The sequence below is a fragment of the Dermochelys coriacea genome, chromosome 5, assembly GCF_009764565.3.
Source record: "Dermochelys coriacea isolate rDerCor1 chromosome 5, rDerCor1.pri.v4, whole genome shotgun sequence".
NCBI lineage: Eukaryota > Metazoa > Chordata > Testudines > Dermochelyidae > Dermochelys > Dermochelys coriacea.
In genome coordinates this window covers 114145313-114165137 of record NC_050072.1, presented here as the reverse complement: position 1 = coordinate 114165137, position 19825 = coordinate 114145313, and the positions used below count along the sequence as shown (strand labels likewise).

The window sequence follows — 19825 nt, the reverse complement described above, 5'->3', positions numbered from 1 at the left end:
AATATGCAGTGAAAGCAGCACTCTGCACTATTGTTTAGAAAGGAGATCAATATCAAAGCTGCAGCGGCACTGCTAGGACAGCCGAAGAACTTGTTAATGCAACATCTGGATAAAAAGAGATGCCAAACAACAATTTGTTAGAGAAGTTGAAATATATCATAAAACTACCAATCTCCAGCCATATCACCTTGTACTATTATCCTATCGGAAACTAACCTCAGTAGAGTTCTCTATAGACATGTTGATAGCATGCCATGATTTTATAAATGTAAACCAGTAATAATACTTCTAGTTAACAGTTCACATTTCCAGAAAACACAACCGCAAATTATAAGCAGTTCACTCTGTCCAACATTACAAGAATGAGATTATTCAATGCACTGTTTTAAGTATTTTAACATGTTTTACCAAAAAAAGAAAAAAATAGATGGACTATTATCTGTGTGTCTTGTTATTATGTAAACCAAGAGAGAGAATGGCAAAACGTCAGATATCTAAGATTTTCTATGGAGAGCCCCACGCTAGTTAACTGCTTAGATCTGCATGACACTGTCCAAGTGGACTTCAGTGAGCCTTCTGTTCATCTTTTTCCTGATTATAAGCAGCTGTTCTTCAGATATACATTCACAACCCCATCCTTACAGACACTCTGGTTAGGGTAGGAACGCTTTATCAATAGAGGACTTTGCAGTGTACAATAAAGGTGGTAATACTCTGGGATCAACTAGCCTCCTCTGGGACATCATTTCACAGGCAAACTGCCTTGACCAAGAACATGGCCCTCACATGTTTATCCTGGGCTTTGTAAGCCACACTGTCCCAGAGTGGAGCTTTCTTTGGGGGGGGGGGGGAGGTGACAGACAGAGATGTGGTCATTTATACCATTGGGTTCTGAAAGTTGGCTCCTGATGAATTGATGGCTTTGAAAATCCAGGCAAAACTCTGGAATGGGCAACAGAAGCAAAGTGGGAGATAGTGAAGTAATCAAACACAAAACTAGTGACCTTAAAAGATAACCACCCAGGGCAATGGATAGCAGGAGAGAATGCCAAATCTCACTGTTTCAAAGGGGTAAATGCTACAAAGAACTAGCCAGGATACTGTCCTTTTCCACTGAAGGAATCTGACACTGGTTTATCAAGTGGTTCAGAGCATCAGAGTCCTGTTTAACTTCTCATTAAGTCTCAGTGATCTGGTTTCATCAGTGACGAAAAATACCTTCCTTCTACCTCTAGCTTTCTAGGAAACTCCACCCGTTCCAACAACACAAGGATCTAGCCACACTGCTCTACATACATCTTCGACAGACAGGATTTACTGTAAATCAGTGTAGCTGGGGTTAAATGTGGAAGCAATGCAAAGGCTCCAAGTTATACAGACTGCGTTCACAGTGACCCATCCTGTTGAGGAAGAAGGTTGCGACAAAAATTACGTGTTTTGCATGGCATTTCAATTTTTAAGGCAGAGCAGCAGGAAGAAGAGAAAAGCAAAGGGAAAGGCGGAAGCTGGTTGTAGGTTTAATGGTCTGTGGAGCTAAAAACAGTATGGATATATTTTTTTTAATGATTTAAAAATAATCATAGGCGTAGGGATGACATATTTTTAACCATATTCTATTATTCTTCTCTGACCCATTAAAAATAATGGGCATAGGGATATATTTTTATTGGCATGATGAGATTCCAACTCTATCACTGTGAGTTGGTTTATGGCTGTGACATAAGAGAGGCTTAGCCAGCCAATTAGAATGCAACTTTCAACAGTCAGCACCCTCAGCCATTCTCTGATGGGTGCAGCTGCTCTCTACTGGCTCCATCTTGCCACTTTATGTAGCAAGGATCTGTTTTTAGTAGGTGGTAGCTTAAATATTCCCAAGGACTTCCAGAGCTACAAGGCATCAACAAGGGTCAAACTCTGTCAAGGCAGTTGGGTGGTTAATGCCATCCGGCCTCATTTAGAGTTTACAGACTTGATCTATTCTGCAAAGTAAGATGAGAGCTCTTTGCAGTGGTGGGTGAATGGGTTTGATGTTTGGATTGTGCAGTCAAGCTGATTAGCCAGTGTTTATTATCTGCTGGCTTTGATTTTACAGCTATAATGGCAGAGGGAGGAAATGTTCTTTTTGTCTCTTTACTGCAGGGGTGCAGAAGGCTTTGTGGAAAGGTATGTGTATAAAATGAAAAGTTCTGAATGTGACAATTCACCAGGTTAGTATTAAAAAGTTATTTACCTGTGACTGAATAAGCGTGTTAGGAAATTCCAGCCGCTTCTTGATATCGTCTGACATTTCTGATTCTTTCACATGATATTAATTTAGGTTCTGCAACAGATTAAAAATATGCTGTTTAGGACTAGGAAAGAAGGCATATTACACACGAGGAATAAACAGTATTAAAAATGTATTACATTGCACTTAGACAGCAAGATCTACGGATCACTTAGGATTACAAGCATCAACCATAAGTAGGTTTATTTGTAGGGCCCTACCAAATTCATGGCCGTGAAAAACGCATCACAGCCCATGAAAACTGGTCTCCCCCGTGAAATCTGCTGGGGAGGGGGCAGGACTAGGGCGCCCCAGCCAGGGCTCCTATCATTCACCAGACTCCAGCTGCTAGTCCTGGCAGGGCTGGGGAGGGATGGGATTTCCTCTTCTCCTACAGGGGCCACTCATGGAGCTAATTCAAACCAACCTCTGGGAACCCACAGCTGCAGGCAGCTCCACAACCCCGCCACGTTTCCTGCCCCATCACTCCCCAGCCATGGGAGGAGGGTCATAAGAACATAAGAACGGCCACAATGGGTCCGACCAAAGATCCATCTAGCTCAGTATTCTGTCTTCCGACAGTGGCCAATGCCAGGTGCCCCAGAGGGAATGAACAGGTAATCACCAAGTGATCCATCCCCTGTCATTCATTCCTAGCTTCTGGCAAACAGAGGCTAGGGATACCACCGCTGTGGGGGGGGCACCATTATCAGCTCCTCCACTGCAAAGCGCAGCCCCAGCCGGCGCCACTCCACACCTGGCCAAGGCTTGCAGTTGGGGGGGGCAATACTGCCCCCTGCTTCCCAAACTATGCCCATGTTAAAAAGAGGGGGGCATGGCTCCCAGTCTCCCCGGTTCTGGCACTGGTGGCCCCCCACTTCTGCAAAGGTTCTGGCACCCTTGCCATTGCCCTCCATGAGGCAAGCCCTGCCTTCCCAAAAAGTAATGACCCCCCCATACCATTAAACCCTCATATCTGTGCTGCCTTCTGCTCTCCGGTTGCCCAACTCTGAAGGCAGCACTTGCGTCAGCAGCAGTGCAGAAATAAGAGTGGTAATACCACAACCCTACTACAATAGCCTTGCGACACCACCACCTCACTCAATCCTCTTTTAGGCTGGGACCCCCGTAGTTATAACACTGTGAAATTTCACATGTAAATATCTCATACCATGAGATTGACTATTTTTAAAAGCCTATGACCGTGAAATTGACCAAAATGGACCATGAACTTGGTAGAATTCTATTCATTTGACACATGGATAAGAAACAGCACAAGGTTAAGTAACTATCCCAAGGTCACATGAATGGCTAGAGTGAGTAACTGAGGCAGGATGTCCCAGTTCCCCATCCCCTGGATGAACCACAATGTAGTTACCTGCAGACTAACCTTTGATCACAGGCATCTGCATGTTGCAAAGCCCCAAAGGTCCTGATCCTGAGAAGTGCTGAGTGCTTACCAATCTTGCAATGAGAAGTGTAGACGCTCAGCAACTCTCAGAATCAGGCCATGCCTGTGAAGTGAATTTCTATCGAAGGTACTTATATGGCTCCCACTACTGTAGTATCTGTACCTCACAATATTTAATGTATTCTTCTTCACAATACCGCATGTGAAGGGTGGAAATCTAGTATCCTACACTGCCATAAAATGTATTATTTTTCCAAAATGCGAGTATAAAACCCATTGGTGATCTTAGGACCCCAAGCAGGGGAAGTAACTGAAAGGAGGGGCGCACTAGAAAAATCAACAGAAGAATGTAGCACTATCATCACTGTCGAGCTGCAGATACAGAAATAACAAAATTAGGCCTTGTCTACACTGCCCAGTACAGTCACTGCATACTTTGAAGGTAACAGTTACACCAAACTTGTGAAAAATCACCCCCGAGCGCAAGTTTGAGCGCTTTAAAGCGCTAGTGTGGATGGACTCCGAGTGTGGGACCCACGCTTCCAGCACTTGGAGCTATTCCCCTCGTGGAGGCAGATTACCAGGAGCACTGGGAGACCTCTCTCCCAGTGCTCACATGACCACACTCACACTTCAAAGTGCTGCCGTGGGAGCGCTTTAAAGTTTCTAGTGTAGATGTAGCTTCCTTCTTCTCTTTTCCAGACTGAAATAATTGGGTTTGTTTAATCTGCCCTCATAGGTCATGTTTTTTAGACCTTTAATCATTTTTGTTGCTCTTCTCTGGACTTTCTCCAATTTGTCCACATATTTCCTGAAATGTGGACACAATACTCCAGTTGATGGCTAATCAGCGCAGAGTAGAGGGGAAGAATTACTTCTCATGTCTTGCATACAACACTCCTACTAGTACATCCCAGAATGATGTTTGTTGTTTTTTTTTGGGCAACAGTGCGACACTATTGATTCATATTTACCTTGTGGTCCACTATGACACCCAGATCCCTTTCCACAGTACTCCTTCCTAGTCAGTCATTTTCCATTTTGTATGTATGGAACTGATTGATCCTTCCTAAGTGGAGTACTTTGCATTTGTCCTTATTGAATTTCATCCTATTTACTTCAGACCATTTCTCCAGTTTGTCCAGATCATTTTGAATTTTAACCCTATCCTCCAAAGCACTTGCAACCCCTCCCAGCTTGGTATCGTCCGCAAACTTTGTAAGTGTATTCTCAATACCATTATCTAAATCACTGATGAAGATATTGAACAGAACCGGATCCAGAACTGATCCCTGCGGGACCCCACTCGTTATGCCCTTCCAATATGACTGTGAACCACTGATAACTACTCTCTGGGAATGGTTTTCCAATCAATTTTGCACCCACCTTTTAGTAGCTCCATCTAGGTTGCATTTCCCTAGTTTGTTTATGAGGTCATGTGAGACAGTATCAAAAACTTTACTAAAAAGTCAAGATATAGTGCCTCAACAGTACAACATAAGGTCAAATGATTCTTTAAATAATAAGTTTGGCTGCAGGATCATCAATCCATGCACTGCTGATTTCAAAAAGGGACAGTTCAGAATGAACCAAATTGCTGAGATGCAACCATAGTTTGTTATGGCTAGTTGAACATTTGTTTTCTGAATCCTCCAACTATAGGCTATTTATTCACAGCATCCTTTCACATTTAAAAAGAAAAAACAATACAAATAATTTCTCACCTAAGAAACACATTTAGATTTTGTTTTAAAAATGTATAAAATATTCGTAAGAAATTGTTTATGATATCTTAAAAAATAAGTTTGATTTGTTTCTGGAATGGACCAAGCCAGGCTGAGCTTAGTGCCAGTGCACAAGAACCAGAACTTGAAAATAATTAGAATCTGACTTGCTTTGGCTCACCATTCAAATTGAAGTGTGAACAGTATAAATATCAAGCAATAAGTTTGGATCCAGTTTAATGTGTCCTTTGTAACACAGGAACAGATTAAAAAAAAAATCTAGTATGGACTGAAATTTTAAAAAATAATTCTACATGTGCAAAAGCATTCATACAAAAAAAATATATATATGGACATGCTTCAGATCTGTGCTTCACTACACATGGATGGCCCATTCCTGCCTCTACTGAAATCTATGAGAATTTCTCTACTAATTTTGACTGGAGCAGAATCAAGCCCTGGCACTTGTTATGTCTTATGGTGCAACTCAAAATAGATGGAGAATCACATCCACTAATCACAGGATAATTGTTACAACCTCAATTAACCCAAACCACTGTTAGCTAAATCAGGGTCATGTCTCCCAGTATTTGAGAGTTACATTTCTACAAACTTACTCACAAGAGTAATTCCATTAAACTTCAATGGAACTATTGAGAGAGTAAGGACTATTCAGATCAGTGTTTCCAGTATTAAATCCCTATTGTATAAAAATACATTTTATTTTATTGCACAAAGCAGATATTCATTCATATGGCAGATCAACAGAGGAACTAGATACAGTCTCTATCTTGCAGACAGATTCATTTCAGACTGCAACTTGTCCGTGAGCTACTTTTTATTATTCACGTTAAAAAGAAGTAATAATACCGGATCATTAAAAGTGTTGAATCTTCTATACACAACTGGAATCAGATGTCCCAGTTTATAGATAAACCAGAAGTCTATTATTTGACGTAAGCAACTATTGCCTTATCTACAATAGCCCTCCAATGTAGTACGTCTTCCGCTGTAGTAAGTATTTTATGAATCTATCAGTGACATTCAATGTACAACATATGAACTAGCCAAGTATTTATACATTTTAGGTCAAATTGCTCATCCATCATCTTCAATGAGAGTCATGAGAACAAGGGCAGCAATATTTCCCCCTCAGGCACTCTGCATTAACTTTTATAGCAGTAAAGGTGAAATGTAAGCATGCTCTTATGTGCTTTTCAGAATCAGGGAATTAGACCTGAATATAAACTCACTGAGGCCAAGATTCCTTATTCATGTGTGTCTGTAAACAGTGCTTTGCACATTCTGGGCACTATCAGAATACAAATAGTGATGCAAGGGGATAACTGAATGCCACACTATAATAAGTAGAAAGTAACATTCTTTCCAGTTACAAACAGATACTTCTATTAATTCAGTTTTGAACTTTGTTCTAGCAAGCCACGATCAGTGGTGGATAACCTGTGGCTTGTCAGGGTAATCCGCTGGCGGGCAGTAAGGCAGTTTGTTTACATTGGTGAACCACGGCCACTGGGAGCTGCGGGCGGCCGTGCCAATGTAAACAAACAGGGTAATCTGCTCGAGGGCCATGAGACAGTTTTACATTGGCATGGCCGCCCGCAACTCCCAGTGGCCACGGTTCGCCATTCCCAGCCAATGGGAGCTGCAGGAAGTGGCGGCCAGCATGTCCCTGCGGCCCGCGCTGCTTCCCGCAGCTCCCATTGTCCAGGAATGGCAAACCGCGGCCACTGAGAGCTGCGGGCGGCTGTGCCAATGTAAACAAACTGTCTCGTGGCCTGCCAGCAGATTACCCTGATGGGCCATGTGTGCCCCAGGAGCCACAGTCTGCCCACCACTGAACTAGATCAAAGAAACTTTGCTGCAGCTGCACCCAGGTTACACTATAATACTATCTTAAATTTCAATGATAACTTGTGTTGCACAAATACAGCAATCAACTCCCTACAATTGAAAGGCAGCCTCCTCTGAGATAGAAAGCAGGATCAGTGTAATACCACGAAGTAAAACTACTCATAGCGCAGATGAACTGGAAGAATATCATATGTGATGGAAACTACATTTTGGTCTCCTAAATATGCATTCGTCTTCTCCAACTGGAATTTGGTTATGAAAGCAATCTGTCACTCCTAAACTTGCAAAAAAAATTTCATAAAGTAGAAATGGTCATCTGACTTATAACCCATCTGAAAGAGTCCCCTACGCTAAGAGCGTCTGTTCAGTAATAACTTGAAAAGATGAGTGCCACCTATGTAGATCTCATTTCAGCAAAGCACATAAACACATGCTTCGCTTTAAGTCCCTTCCAATTCAGCAAAGCACTTAAAGAAAAAAGAGCTCTTCTCTTAACAAAATACCAGAAATAAAAATATCTGATAGCAAGGATGGAACATTTTTTGGCATAGCTTAAATATAGTATGATAAATAGAAAAAGTAAAAAAATATTCCAGTCAAAAATTCTCAAGGAGAGATTTTTCAAAGGAACAAAGGGCATCTAGATATGTGCTCAAGTCCCATTTGTGCTTTGACTATCTTCCCTTTAGCCACGTATGTACGGCTAATCAGTTTTGAGGAAAACTTCATATTCTCCAAACACACAGCAGTACATTTTCACATTTGCCTATCCGTGCAAAGTGCATCAGAACGAAGACTATTAATCCCCAGAACACTAAATTGACTGGAGCATTATTTACATTTACTGGCCTAACACGCAACAAAAACTGGTTTAAATACATATTATAGACAGCATTACTGAAGTTCTATTAAACTTTTACTCTCATAGGGAGGTTGAGTGGAAGAGGTTTCAGACAATATTCACTGAAGTTAAGGCCCATTAAAAGGAGAGCTTAAGCACAGCCTTATGCAGGCAAACCTCCAATCATGTAGCCAACCCATTCACATCCCGACTTTCAGTATGTTAATTTATTCCATTTCTGGGCATCCCATGTACAGATACTGCAACATATGGTGGAAACATTGTGACAATCATTTGATGGACCTCTCTGGGGCCTATGCTACATGAGACAGAAGGATGGAGAGTGAAGGCCAAGTCTAGGAACAGAAGTAGAGCTTCTAGCAGTTTAACTACTAAAGGTAGGTGACCTCATATTGGAATTTATACAATACACACATACTTTCCTTCTGCGTATAGATCACTAACATTATTATGCACTTTTTGCTTAAAAATAAGTCATCTACTGATACTACAGTCATTCAAACTAAACCATTGATCTCAAGGGGCCAATGAACATGAAAATATATACAGTGTCCTAGTAAGTCCCTTTCCTTAGTGTGCAAAAAAAAAAAAAAAAAATCATGCTACCATTCACAAGGCTGAGTTCAAGTATGTTTTCATTTACCTCATTTTCTTATCCAACTGTACTGACTTCATGAAGATTGTAGCTGTTGAGTCAAAACTGAGCCAATCGGAAAGAAGTCAAAAGGACCAATGTTTGTTTTGTTTCTATTTCAGTTTACAAAACAACCTTAGTTTAATACTTAATTCAAAGCCATTTGTTGACATAATTTTAAAAATGCAGCCACTAAAATACACTGTACTGTTCCAAACACTACCTTATTCTATGATGCCAAAGCCAATGTTATCCCTCATTCCAACTGGGAACCCCAAGGTACTTTGTGGTTAAGCAGCAACTATGTGCATCAGAGTTCTTTTGCATCCTCACCGGCGAGTCAAGAGGGCATATTGCAGCCAGGGCGTGATGGCAACTCTCAAGCTACAGAACAGCTGCATGGCCACTGCATGGCCTAGGGAAAGGATTTCCTCCCACTCACACAGCACTTTAGCACAGGGATTCATCAGCATTTTCATAGCATGTACCTTATTTCACAGAAAGATTGACTCATAGACTAACTCCCCTTCCCTTTTGGAGCACACGGACCACTTCCTCCCCCTTTCCCAATAATGTAACATCCACATAGCAACTACAGCAATTGCTTATATGGACAAGTAACATTAGAAAAGTATTTAATATATTTTTCCTTGTTTCCACATTAGAACACAGCTAGAGAGCCAGCATCATGTGAGCCGTCAGGTTTCTATGAACCAACAAGTGCTTTGCAAACCACTATGAAACACAGTTTAAGAACCTCTACCCTAACACACATTCCAGGTTCTCAGACTGTGCACTGGGGGGAGGATTTGGCCTCAAACAAATAAGAAATGATCAAGTTGTTTCAATCTTTAAAATACCATGAATGCTATGTAATTTAATATCCTACTACATCAGACGCTGAACTCTTGCATAGGTAATATTTTATAAAATGCCAAAGTAAATAGAGCAGTAGTCATTTAAAACAAATCCACCTCAGTCCCAATAAAACATCAGACTGAGCTGGAAGTTATTTTCCCCCCATGCTTTTCCTCCGGAAAATAGAAGCAAAAGTGCCATCGTATTTTTCACAGGAAGACAATTATTCCCCTTCCCAATACTATTATAATACTAGGTAATTTTGCATAATTGACATTCATTTACTAAATACAAGCAGGGAAAGCAGTTTAGACCCAAAATTGTTTGTCTCAGTTTGGACACATGGGGCACTAAATACATCCCCAAGCCTTCTAAGTGGTAGTCAGCAGCCTGCCTTGTTATCAGTAAGTAATTAAATTTCAATTGTCCTGACTGGGTTTTTGTTTGTCATAGAATCATAGAATCATAGAAGGTTAGGGTTGGAAGGGACCTCAGGAGGTCATCTAGTCCAACCCCCTGCTCAAAGCAGGACCAATCCCCAATTTTTGCCCCAGATCCTAAATGGCCCCTTCAAGGATTGAACTCACAACCCTGGGTTTAGCAAGGCCAATGCTCAAACCACTGAGCTATCCCTCCCCCTTGTCCTCAGCTACTGGACAATAAGATTTTTCTTAAACTGACTGGTGAAAAGGCACTTTACACACATCAAGCAGCTAGAGAGCAGGAATAAAAAAAAACCACAAGAGCAAAGGATAAATAAAGAACACAAGCTATAGGAAAGACTCCTCTGTTTGTTTTTCCTAACACCACCAACTTGCATGAGAAGTATCCTGATACATAATATATCAACAAATTGGTAAAACTGTGAGGGATGGCCAAGATTAGGTCAACTCTAACAGAAAGGACAGGTTCTGCCATCCAGACCTAGGATTTGTATTGTGAGAGTTTGCAGAAAAATAAGTAAAAAAACCACCACAGTATGTAAGTTAAACAAGACAAAATGACATTATAGAAAACATTCTATTTGGATCATTCCAATAGTAGTTCCCATACTTCTCCTCATACTGCTTTCTACTTACTGGGAGCATCTGAATGAAATAAGAATCAAGGTCTTTGTTTATTAAAGGTTCAGTCCTGCATTCTTTAAGCAACAAGAAGTCCAATTTGACTTCCAAATAGGGTGACCAAACAGCAAGTGTGAAAAATCGGGATGGGGGGATAATAGGAGCCTATAAAAGACAAAACCCCAAATATCGGGATTGTCCCTATAAAATCGGGACATCTGGTCACCCTACTTCCAAAGACGTTATAGGTCTACTCTACAATAATGACAATGATTTGTTCCACTAAGTCAGTGACAAAAACATCAACTTGAAAAGTAGTCAATCTAAAAATAAATGAGTTTAAAGTAGTTTTGGATACTACATAGGCACGTGAGTTCTTCCAGCCTATTTGTGATCCTAGAAGAACATTTCAAAAATGGGAAAAATGTGATTGTATCTTCTGTTCCTGTGAGCAAGACCACATCTCATCCCCCCCCCAAAACACACACACAGGAAGAAAACCAGGGGAAATAACTGTACACACTACATGCTATCAAATGCACAAAATAAACGTAATAGAAAAATTAGAGAAATGCCTCTTTCCTAATCCTTTGCAGTTATAGTGACCTCAGGTGATTCTTGAAAATATGAACCTATTCTTGTCATTAGAAAGATTCGTAAATTGACAATATCCCTTTAATTACCAATATAGACAGAATAAGATCATTTTACACAGTTAAAAAGTGAGTGATGCTTTGTTGAGCTAAAGCAGCATTCCATTAGCCATTAACAGTATAGGGAACGGGTAGTCATTAAGCGGACCACGGGCCAAATCCAGACCACCAGATGCTTTTGAATGGACCACAAAATCTTTATTTTTTTTTACTTATTATCCTTATTGTTATTATTTCTGTATTATTTTCTCTGGAGTTTGGACCTTGACTGTACCTTGTCCGAGAAATTTGGACCTTGACAAAAAAATAATTGATTATCCTTGGTATAGGACCATACCTCACAGCTGAACTAGTGTCAGTCACACTATCACACTCCAAAAATCCAACCCTTAGACATGCTAAGGAAGCACTTGGCCAGCTGGTGGGCGGGGGGGGGGAAGAGCGCAAAGGTGGCTTTAGAGCATTCTTACTGATCCCCAATCCTAGGGGTAGCCAAGGGCTGTACAAAATTGTGCCCATCTGTTTAGGGCTTTAAAAAAAATTAGCAAGAAGGAATTCCCCCAAGAATGCAAGTGTGTTCCAGCCACATCCCTCTTTAGTATGAAGAGTCCCTATGCTAAAGGGCCTGTGGGTGTGAGGAGTATAGAGACACTATGTTAGTTCTATGACAGCGGGGGAATTCTTACACTACGGAAATCCCCAGGTAATTAGTTTGAACTGGTTTACCAGCAGAGCAGCACAAAGCAGCCAGATCACAGTGGAGAATCCAGCTCCAAGTCTCAATCATGGTTTCTTTCACACACAGTGCTGAACATATTTTTTGTCCTGTCTACACTTCAGTTAGGGCATTTTCAACTCCAGCTGAAAGGGACCCATTGTTGAGAGCCATTTATTCACACCAGGTTGACTTCTTAGGCTGTGTCTACACTGCCACTTCCAGCTCTAAAACTTTTGTTGTTCAGGGGTGTGAAAAACAGGCACCAGTCTAGACAGTGCTTTATCACCGGGAGCAATAAAGCTACCACCCCTTGTTCAGGGTGTTGGGGTGTTTTGTTTTGTTTTAAATCACCAGGAAAGCTCTCCCCCGGCGATAAAGCATGTCTACATTGCCACGGTCACGCTGTAATGTGGGTAGTGTAGACATACTCTTGGAATACAGAGGTTAAAAGTTTATCTACTCCTACCACCCATTCCTCACTCCAAATCACAATCACAATTCTATGTCAGAATTGCTATGGAAATGACTATATCACAAATACAAAAGTAGGATGGAGAATAAGTAACAGGAGCAAGTGAATTTTTCAAAAAAAAAAAAAAAAAAAAAGAGGTCCCACGTCCACAGCAATACAAATTGAGAGGGAAAAAGGCAGAAAACATTGTGAATGATCAGATTTATTTATAAATTTGTAGAATGCTTTTAATGGCTCACTGTATTTCCCACAGCAGCTATTAGATTGACAATAGTCCTGACTTTGACAGCCTGCCCTGAAAAGGGCGGTGGGGTGGGAAGGGAGAAGTACAGCATCAGAAAGGCCTGCAGAACAGATAGGGTTGTCAACCCTCCAGGTTTGGCCTGGAGTCTCCTGGAATTGGCATCGATCTCCCGGTGACTATTGAAAGCAATCCAAGAGATTTTAATAGGATATTTAAAGAAACTGACATTATGTCATGTTGGGGGAAAAAAATCTCCCGGAACAACTTCAGTCAGAGTTGGGAACTCTAGAGTCATAGAAAGTAGTAAAACTTTCTACTTGTTAGGCTGAATGTGCATTATTCGTATGACAGAGAGATTGCAAAAACCGGATTTGCAACCCAGGCGCGTGAGATGGGGCTCACTCTCAACTCCCACTGAAATCAACAGGACTCGAGGCCTCGAGGCAACTTTTCAGGCTAGGGCACGCACTTGGATGCAACCCCCTTGCTTGAGTGTCTAAGGATGCGGCCACCTGAAGGAGGAAGATGACGCGCAGCAAACTCTGTCCTCCGCAGCCAGAGAGGCTTTTAGACGCGCACATACACACACACACACCCGGAGTGGGGGGGGGGCCTCGCCCCAATCCTAACTGGAGAACAGCCCTGCTGCTGGTGCACCTCGATGTTTACAAAGGCGCTCCCACAGCGGGGGAGGGGGGAGGGGAGCGCTGTCCTTCTCCAGCTCCCCCCCCCCCAGTCAGACCCGCCGGCGGGGACAACTACCCCCCCATATCCCTGACACCAAGCACTTCTGCGCCCATTGCTACGCCTCCGGGGCTCTGTTTCCAGGGCAGAGGTTCGCACAGCCCAGGGGACGCGGCAGATCCAGCCCGCATCCCGGGCACGAAAGCGGGGCGATGCGTCTGTTCCAGGCGCCTCGCCGCCCTGCCCACCGCAGCCTGGCGGCCCCCCGGCCTGCGCGGCTGACCTGCCGGGCCTTGGGAAGGCCGCAGCCGCCGGCGCTCCAACGGACACCGCCCAGGGGGCTGAGAGCGGGCCGCCGTTTCCCCCCGCATTCTGGAAACCCCACTGCGCCGCTTACCTGACTTAGCCTCCGGCCCCGCAAGCTGCAGCTACGTTCCCCGCCCACGTGCCACCGGGGCGTTACGCAGCAGCGTCAATTCCCTCCCCCAGCTGCCGGGCAAAGGAGAGACTGTAGCGTGAGATTGTGTTCCCAGGGCGCGAGGCAGCCGACCAGAGATCCCGACATGCGCACTTGCAACCATGAAGCCGCTGCCCTCACCCTCTGATCCCGCGCAAAGAGACAGTGTGTCTCTATCTTTGCTGCTGAAAGCAAAACCAGGAGCCGGTCTAGCCCAGAGCACGCGGCACGTCACGTGCTCTCCAGTGCCCCACCGGTGTGCCTTGTGTTGTTATTAGAGGTTCAGGGCCAACTTCTGTTGTTACACTCTTGCAACCCCACTGATTTTGATGGATTTGACAGGTGTTACCAAGACTAGATCCATCTATTTAGTCCATCTCTAATCTAAAAATAAATCTCTGCCTGACCATAAAGTTTGGTCCAGATCCAAAATGTGGGAGCATTTGAATTAACAGTTTTGCATTGGTCCATTATAGAGATGTGAGCTGACCACAATGTGCAGAGCTGGATGCAAACTTTCCCAAAGTCTGGATTGTTTGGAACCAGGTTTTTGGTTCAGGACCCTCAGGTAAAACATACTAAAAAAAAAAAAGTTATTTTTATAAAATGTTCACAAAATAAAACAACCCTGAAATTAATTTCTATAAGGTTCAAAAGTTTACAGAAGATTTTGTTCCTATATAACAAACATTTTGGAAGGGATATTAAACTGTCAGGGAGTAAACCAATCTCTCTTAGAGATCAGGATAAAATCTGATGTGGGCAGATTATCTGCTGGGTTCTTAGAGCTTCCACTGGAGCATCCAGGACTGGCCACCATTGATTTGGAGGGTTTGAACATCTGACCTCTGGGGGAATCAAATTCAGGGGCAGTTTAATAACTGAGATCATAGGAGGGAGTGGGGAGCATCACTATCTCTGCCAGCAACCATGGCCCCGTGCTGTAAAAGAGGGGTCTTACCGGCCACTGTTAGAGGCAAGGCTAGATGAGTATCCCTGCTTGAGAACTTCTGCTCTACATAATGGGACATGCCTGCATTCAGCTCAGAATCTTCTAGAAAGCAGGGTCTGTTGGGGCCGTTTATACTCCTGCTTCACCTAGGGTTCTGAGAGTATAAATTGGAGAGTGGCCCCCAACAGCCACTGTGTTCTTGTGACTGTTGAAGATGCTGTGAACTCAAAGCTCACTTTGGTATCCTTGCACCTTCCTCATTGGTTTTTTTTTTTTTTAATTATTATTATTTTTTCCCACCTGTGACCATTTTCACTCCTGGACTTGCAACAACCTGCTGCTGCATCCCCAGTCAGGTGCAGAAGACAAAGGATTTTAGTTGGTTGTCGCTCTCTTCAGGAGGGCACCTCCTGTTGCAGTGTGGCTCCGCAACAATAGGCAAGTGACTGGTAGAAAATCAGAACAATGGTCCCGGCTCAGGATTTCCTTCCCTCAGGGAGGTTGTGGCAGGCTGCAGTCCATTCCTAACCCTAGCCAGGCTTCTCTCACAGAATGAGAACTGGAGATGTGCTCTCCCTCTCACCCAGCACCTAACTGAAATGGACTCTTCCCCCTTTTTGGCCCCCGTCTCCAAGCCTGACCCCTAATGCAGATATACTGGAGTGGGGCTGGCTGAGCCCACAGCAGCTCGTTAACCCTTTCCTGGCTGGTGAGGGGTGTGTATACTCTGTCACACTGCCCATTAATTGGTTAGTTTTTCATTTTTTCCTTTTAAAACAAACCAAAGGAAATGGTATCTCCGTGTTGCAGACACCCTAGTGAAACGAGTCCAATGCTGAAAGTCTGGCACTGTCTGCTCTAAAGAACACTAGCCACGAAGGCTTTCTCCCAGGTGGAAGTGACTTGAGATCCCTGGGTTTGTCAGAGTTTGTCCCTTTGTACTGTTTTGGTGCTGATGGTCTGGCCCTGTCTATGCTAAGAAGCATTTCACTTCCACAGGCTGCTCATCAGGGTGGTTTTATGTCTGGTATAAGTGACTTTGGTTCCTCAGGGTTGACTGAGTCCAGTGCCAAGGGCCCAACTTTGCCGCTTTCAAGGTCCTGGATATCATCCAGATTGACCAGGTGCAGTGCCAAGGGCATGGCACCATCAATGAGAGGGACAAGTCAACCCAGAAGATCCTTTCATATTAAGATTGCATCAGAAACCCAGGTCTTGCCTGAGTCAAAGGAGAGCTCTTCTGCATAGAGCCCTGTTTAGTGAGCTCAGGTCTCTGGGATCAAGGGTCTTGCTTTTGATTGTGAGGGCCTTCTTGGTTGGAGATCTTCCAGGAACTGGTCCTCAGAACAGGGTTGTATTGTCTGTAGTTCCATGAAGGGACACAATAAATCAAGCCCTTCTACTCAGCAAAAAAGAAGTCACTGGAGTCCTTAGAATCCTGACTGCCGAGCCATAATTGGGGTGGTTCATGCTCTACACTACAGCAGCTACAAGCTTTGCTAGGCAATCCACTTTCACTTACTCCAATTCAAATCAAATTCGCTACTCTAAGAGTAGACCCGAGATGGCCCTCTACCCGTTTTAACTTGGTCTGTCTAATGCAACTTGAAACAGTCCAAGTTGTCTTTGAATTCTGTTAGGGTGGAGTGGGCTACCAAATCAGTTCACCAACCTCCAATACATGAAACAACAGCTTTTGTTAATCCTAGAGTAATCTACTTTAAGAAAACTCCCACTTTTGTACCCAGAGAACTCTATTTTATTGGGGGGAGGATAAGGGGAGGTTAATGACCCTGACCAATCGGTTCTTAGGAAGAGTGCAAGCTTGCGCATGAGTAGTTGCTTATTCCACAAGTGTGAATGTGCAGAGCCAACAATCTCAAAGTACTACAGTTACTAGTACAGCTTCTCCTTCTCCTTACAGCTTTTGAAAAGCACTTTGACATTTTTCTGTTAAAAGATGGTATATAAATACATATCATTCAGGAGCAGCCACTGAAAATGCTAGAATATCTAATTTCTTAAACAGAGTTCCATCTAAACTAGGAAGTATTGTAGCTTAAAAAAAATAAGGACTGGAATAAGGAACCTCAAAGTTAACAATGTATTACATGATTCAATAGCAGTAAACCCTGCCATGTTTAAAAACAATATTTATTTAAAATCTCTTAATTCTGGTAATAAAAATAAGTTTAGCAAATGCGGCTTGTCAGCTATAACATTAACCATCACTACTAAGATTAAGGCTGATTTAAAACACAGTTTGTTAGATGCAGCTGCTTTCACCACAAATAATACTAGGCTATACAGGGGCCTTCACACTTCACACACAAAACTTCCATAGGCTTCAATGCCAGTTCTGTGTGTGGAATGATGACAAGATTGGGCCCTTGATCCCTGATACTGGGAAGTGATATGTATCTCAGCACCCTCTGACGTCAGTGTAAGTTGAGGTTTCTTAGCACTTCCCAGGAGGCACTCAGTAGGTCAAAGTATTGGGCCTGAAATTTCTTAAAGAATGTGATCCTGCAATGGTTACACATATAAAAATTCCCATTGACTTTAGTGGGAGTTAAGCATTCATAGGGACTTCAGAGTTGTGTATAATTTCCAAAGTCTCTACCACATAGTGTCCTAGATATAAATTTATTAAACTGAATGGTTAGTATATTTTTAAAATATAATCTGGGACAATATAAAATGTGGAAAATCCTAGCAAAAGGTCAACTCACACACTACTTGAACACCCCAAATGCTCATTGGCTCCAGTGAGAGGCTGGGCTAGACAAGGAATGCAAAATTAGGCCCAAAATTTCTGGAAGTTTTCTCCAAAACAGCAAAATGTGGTAGATTGAGAACCAACTATATATGCACATACAATTCCTATTGAAGTCAAGGCCATGCATTCTAGAGAAGAATTTTGATTGAGATGTCAAAAGTGGTCCCTTTTTAGTAATTTTGTGGATACTGTATGTTTGGTAGGAATACAAATATAGGAACATCTGAAATTTGGGCTAAATCACCCTTTTCCTTGCACAGTCACAAAGAAAAAAATAAGTATATTTTTTTCAACAGCCTTGAGGCCTTAGTAAACACTAGACCTTCTCTCTTCTTGGGTGAGTGATATACAGGTCTGGATAGGGTTAGGGAGTGTAACGGTAACCTGTGAGTCACTGGATATTGCTCCTGTCATAGATCAGGACTCGGAGTATATAACCCTTGTTATCCTGGCCCATGTCATGTGACTGGGGCCAAGAAATAAAATCTCAGAGCTCAGTCTTCAATACCCTGATGAGCTCACACTTGGTGCCATTTGGAGGAACATTGAAGCAAGGGAGGCTATAGGACACCCATGTACCTCCCCACATCCTGGATTGGCTAGGTGGTTGAATCATCCCCTGGCAGAAGTTAGAGAAACCAGAGGGCTGCTCCCTTCTGTCAGCACAGTTACTTCTAGAATTATGCTGCCACTGGTTCTCTCTCTCCCAGCTACACATATTACAAGCTCTCTGAAGAGTCATAGAATCACAATTATTGCTGACATTGGCAGTATTAACTTCCACTGGAAATGCTGTGCATTTACCAGGGGATTATGCTGCATGGAGTGACTATACCTGACATCACCCTCTTCCTTTTGGTTAGGTTTTCCACCAAAAACCCACATATCTTTCATATATAGTGTTCATGAGTAAGGGGCATACTCCATGGACTTGGGGGAAGGGGAATGGTGCCTCTTTTAGGTTCTAATTCCCTTTGCCAGCCATACTGGCTAGTATTTCTTCTACTACTATCCCTTCAGTGTCTGAGCTTGGAGAGGATGATGTGACCATATGTTGCTATCTACATCTGTATTACTAACCTCAAAGATTTCCTGAATTTGATATACAAGTTAAGAGTACTCGAAACAAAAATGTCTTAGGTATACAGTATATTAATGTATGGTTGATTAACAATAATTATTTTGTATTTAAGATGGAGGGCTACATTTTCAAGGGTCAATGCCTGAGTTATACATTCAGGTTGAATAATGGGACAGGAAAACCAGCCCAAAAGTGTGCAATTACCTCATGTGTGGACAATATGGAAAATCTGGGCTCAGTGTGGTGTGTAAACCTTTTGAACATTTGGCCTCTAGGGGCACAGTCCAAGTGGCTGGGATGCATGCTCAGGATCACCATGTGGGTTGAGGAGAGAAAGAATCCTCCCTGCTCCAAGTACACAGAGAAGCAGCAGACAGTAGCTCTTTTACCTGGGGTGTTCCAGCTCTATAGTGGAGCTGGAAAGAATAGGGGAGAATGGCTGGTGAAGCTGTCTAGGCACATTTACCAGCTCAGCGCATAGTTTACCTTCCAGTATTTTTAATTTCCACATGCTGGAGTGCAGGGAGCCCTTGTGACACAGAACTCTGCATCATGTACTGGATGCAGAGCCTCATCAGAGGGTCCCCAAATTCTGCTTTCCCCTTTTATTACAAGTTTCATTGAGTCAGGGCTCTCCACAGTAGTGAAGCATTTGTCTCACACAATGACTAGAAATAGGTATTTTGGTTTTGGACAAACTGGTGTAAGTGTGAAAACATTTACATAATCTAAACTGTTCTGAAGATAATACTTAAAGATGAGTAAAGTGTTCACATATCTGGTGCTATATTGTTTTTGTTTAACAAAGAGCCAACAAGACAGCAGTGAATTGATCTGCAGTGAGAAACTACCTTCACAAACAGAAGGGCTGACCATTGTCTGAACCTAAGCCTGTGAAATGATGAGCACCTTCGGTCCCCATTCACATTAATGGGTATTCAGTGCATCATGGAATCAGGCCTTTTATTTGTTCAAATTAAATCAGTGGTTCTCAAACTGGTGACCTCTTTCACATAGCAAGCCTCTTATAAATTAAAAACATTTTTAACACCATTATAAATTCTGGAGGCAAAGCGGGATTTGGGGTGGAAGCT

The 19825-nt window shown here is 42.7% G+C and overlaps 1 protein-coding gene across 3 annotated transcripts in view; it reads right to left on the bottom strand.

Annotated features, from left to right (window-relative positions):
* The window catches only part of FOCAD (focadhesin), a 198662-nt gene extending 184567 nt beyond the window's left edge, over positions 1 to 14095 (bottom strand). The window contains exons 1-2 of one of the 3 annotated variants that reach the window (XM_038401155.2): positions 13860 to 14095; positions 2231 to 2320 (exon numbers count right to left, since the gene is read on the bottom strand). In XM_038401155.2, coding sequence (XP_038257083.1) covers positions 2231 to 2287 — 57 coding nt within the window. In that variant the 5' untranslated portion in view covers positions 2288 to 2320; positions 13860 to 14095. Of the gene's footprint in view, positions 1 to 2230; positions 2321 to 13745 lie in introns of all 3 variants that reach the window. The other 2 variants (XM_038401156.2, XM_043514362.1) reach the window with 2 other exon arrangements.
* Between the last annotated feature and the right edge of the window lie 5730 nt (positions 14096 to 19825).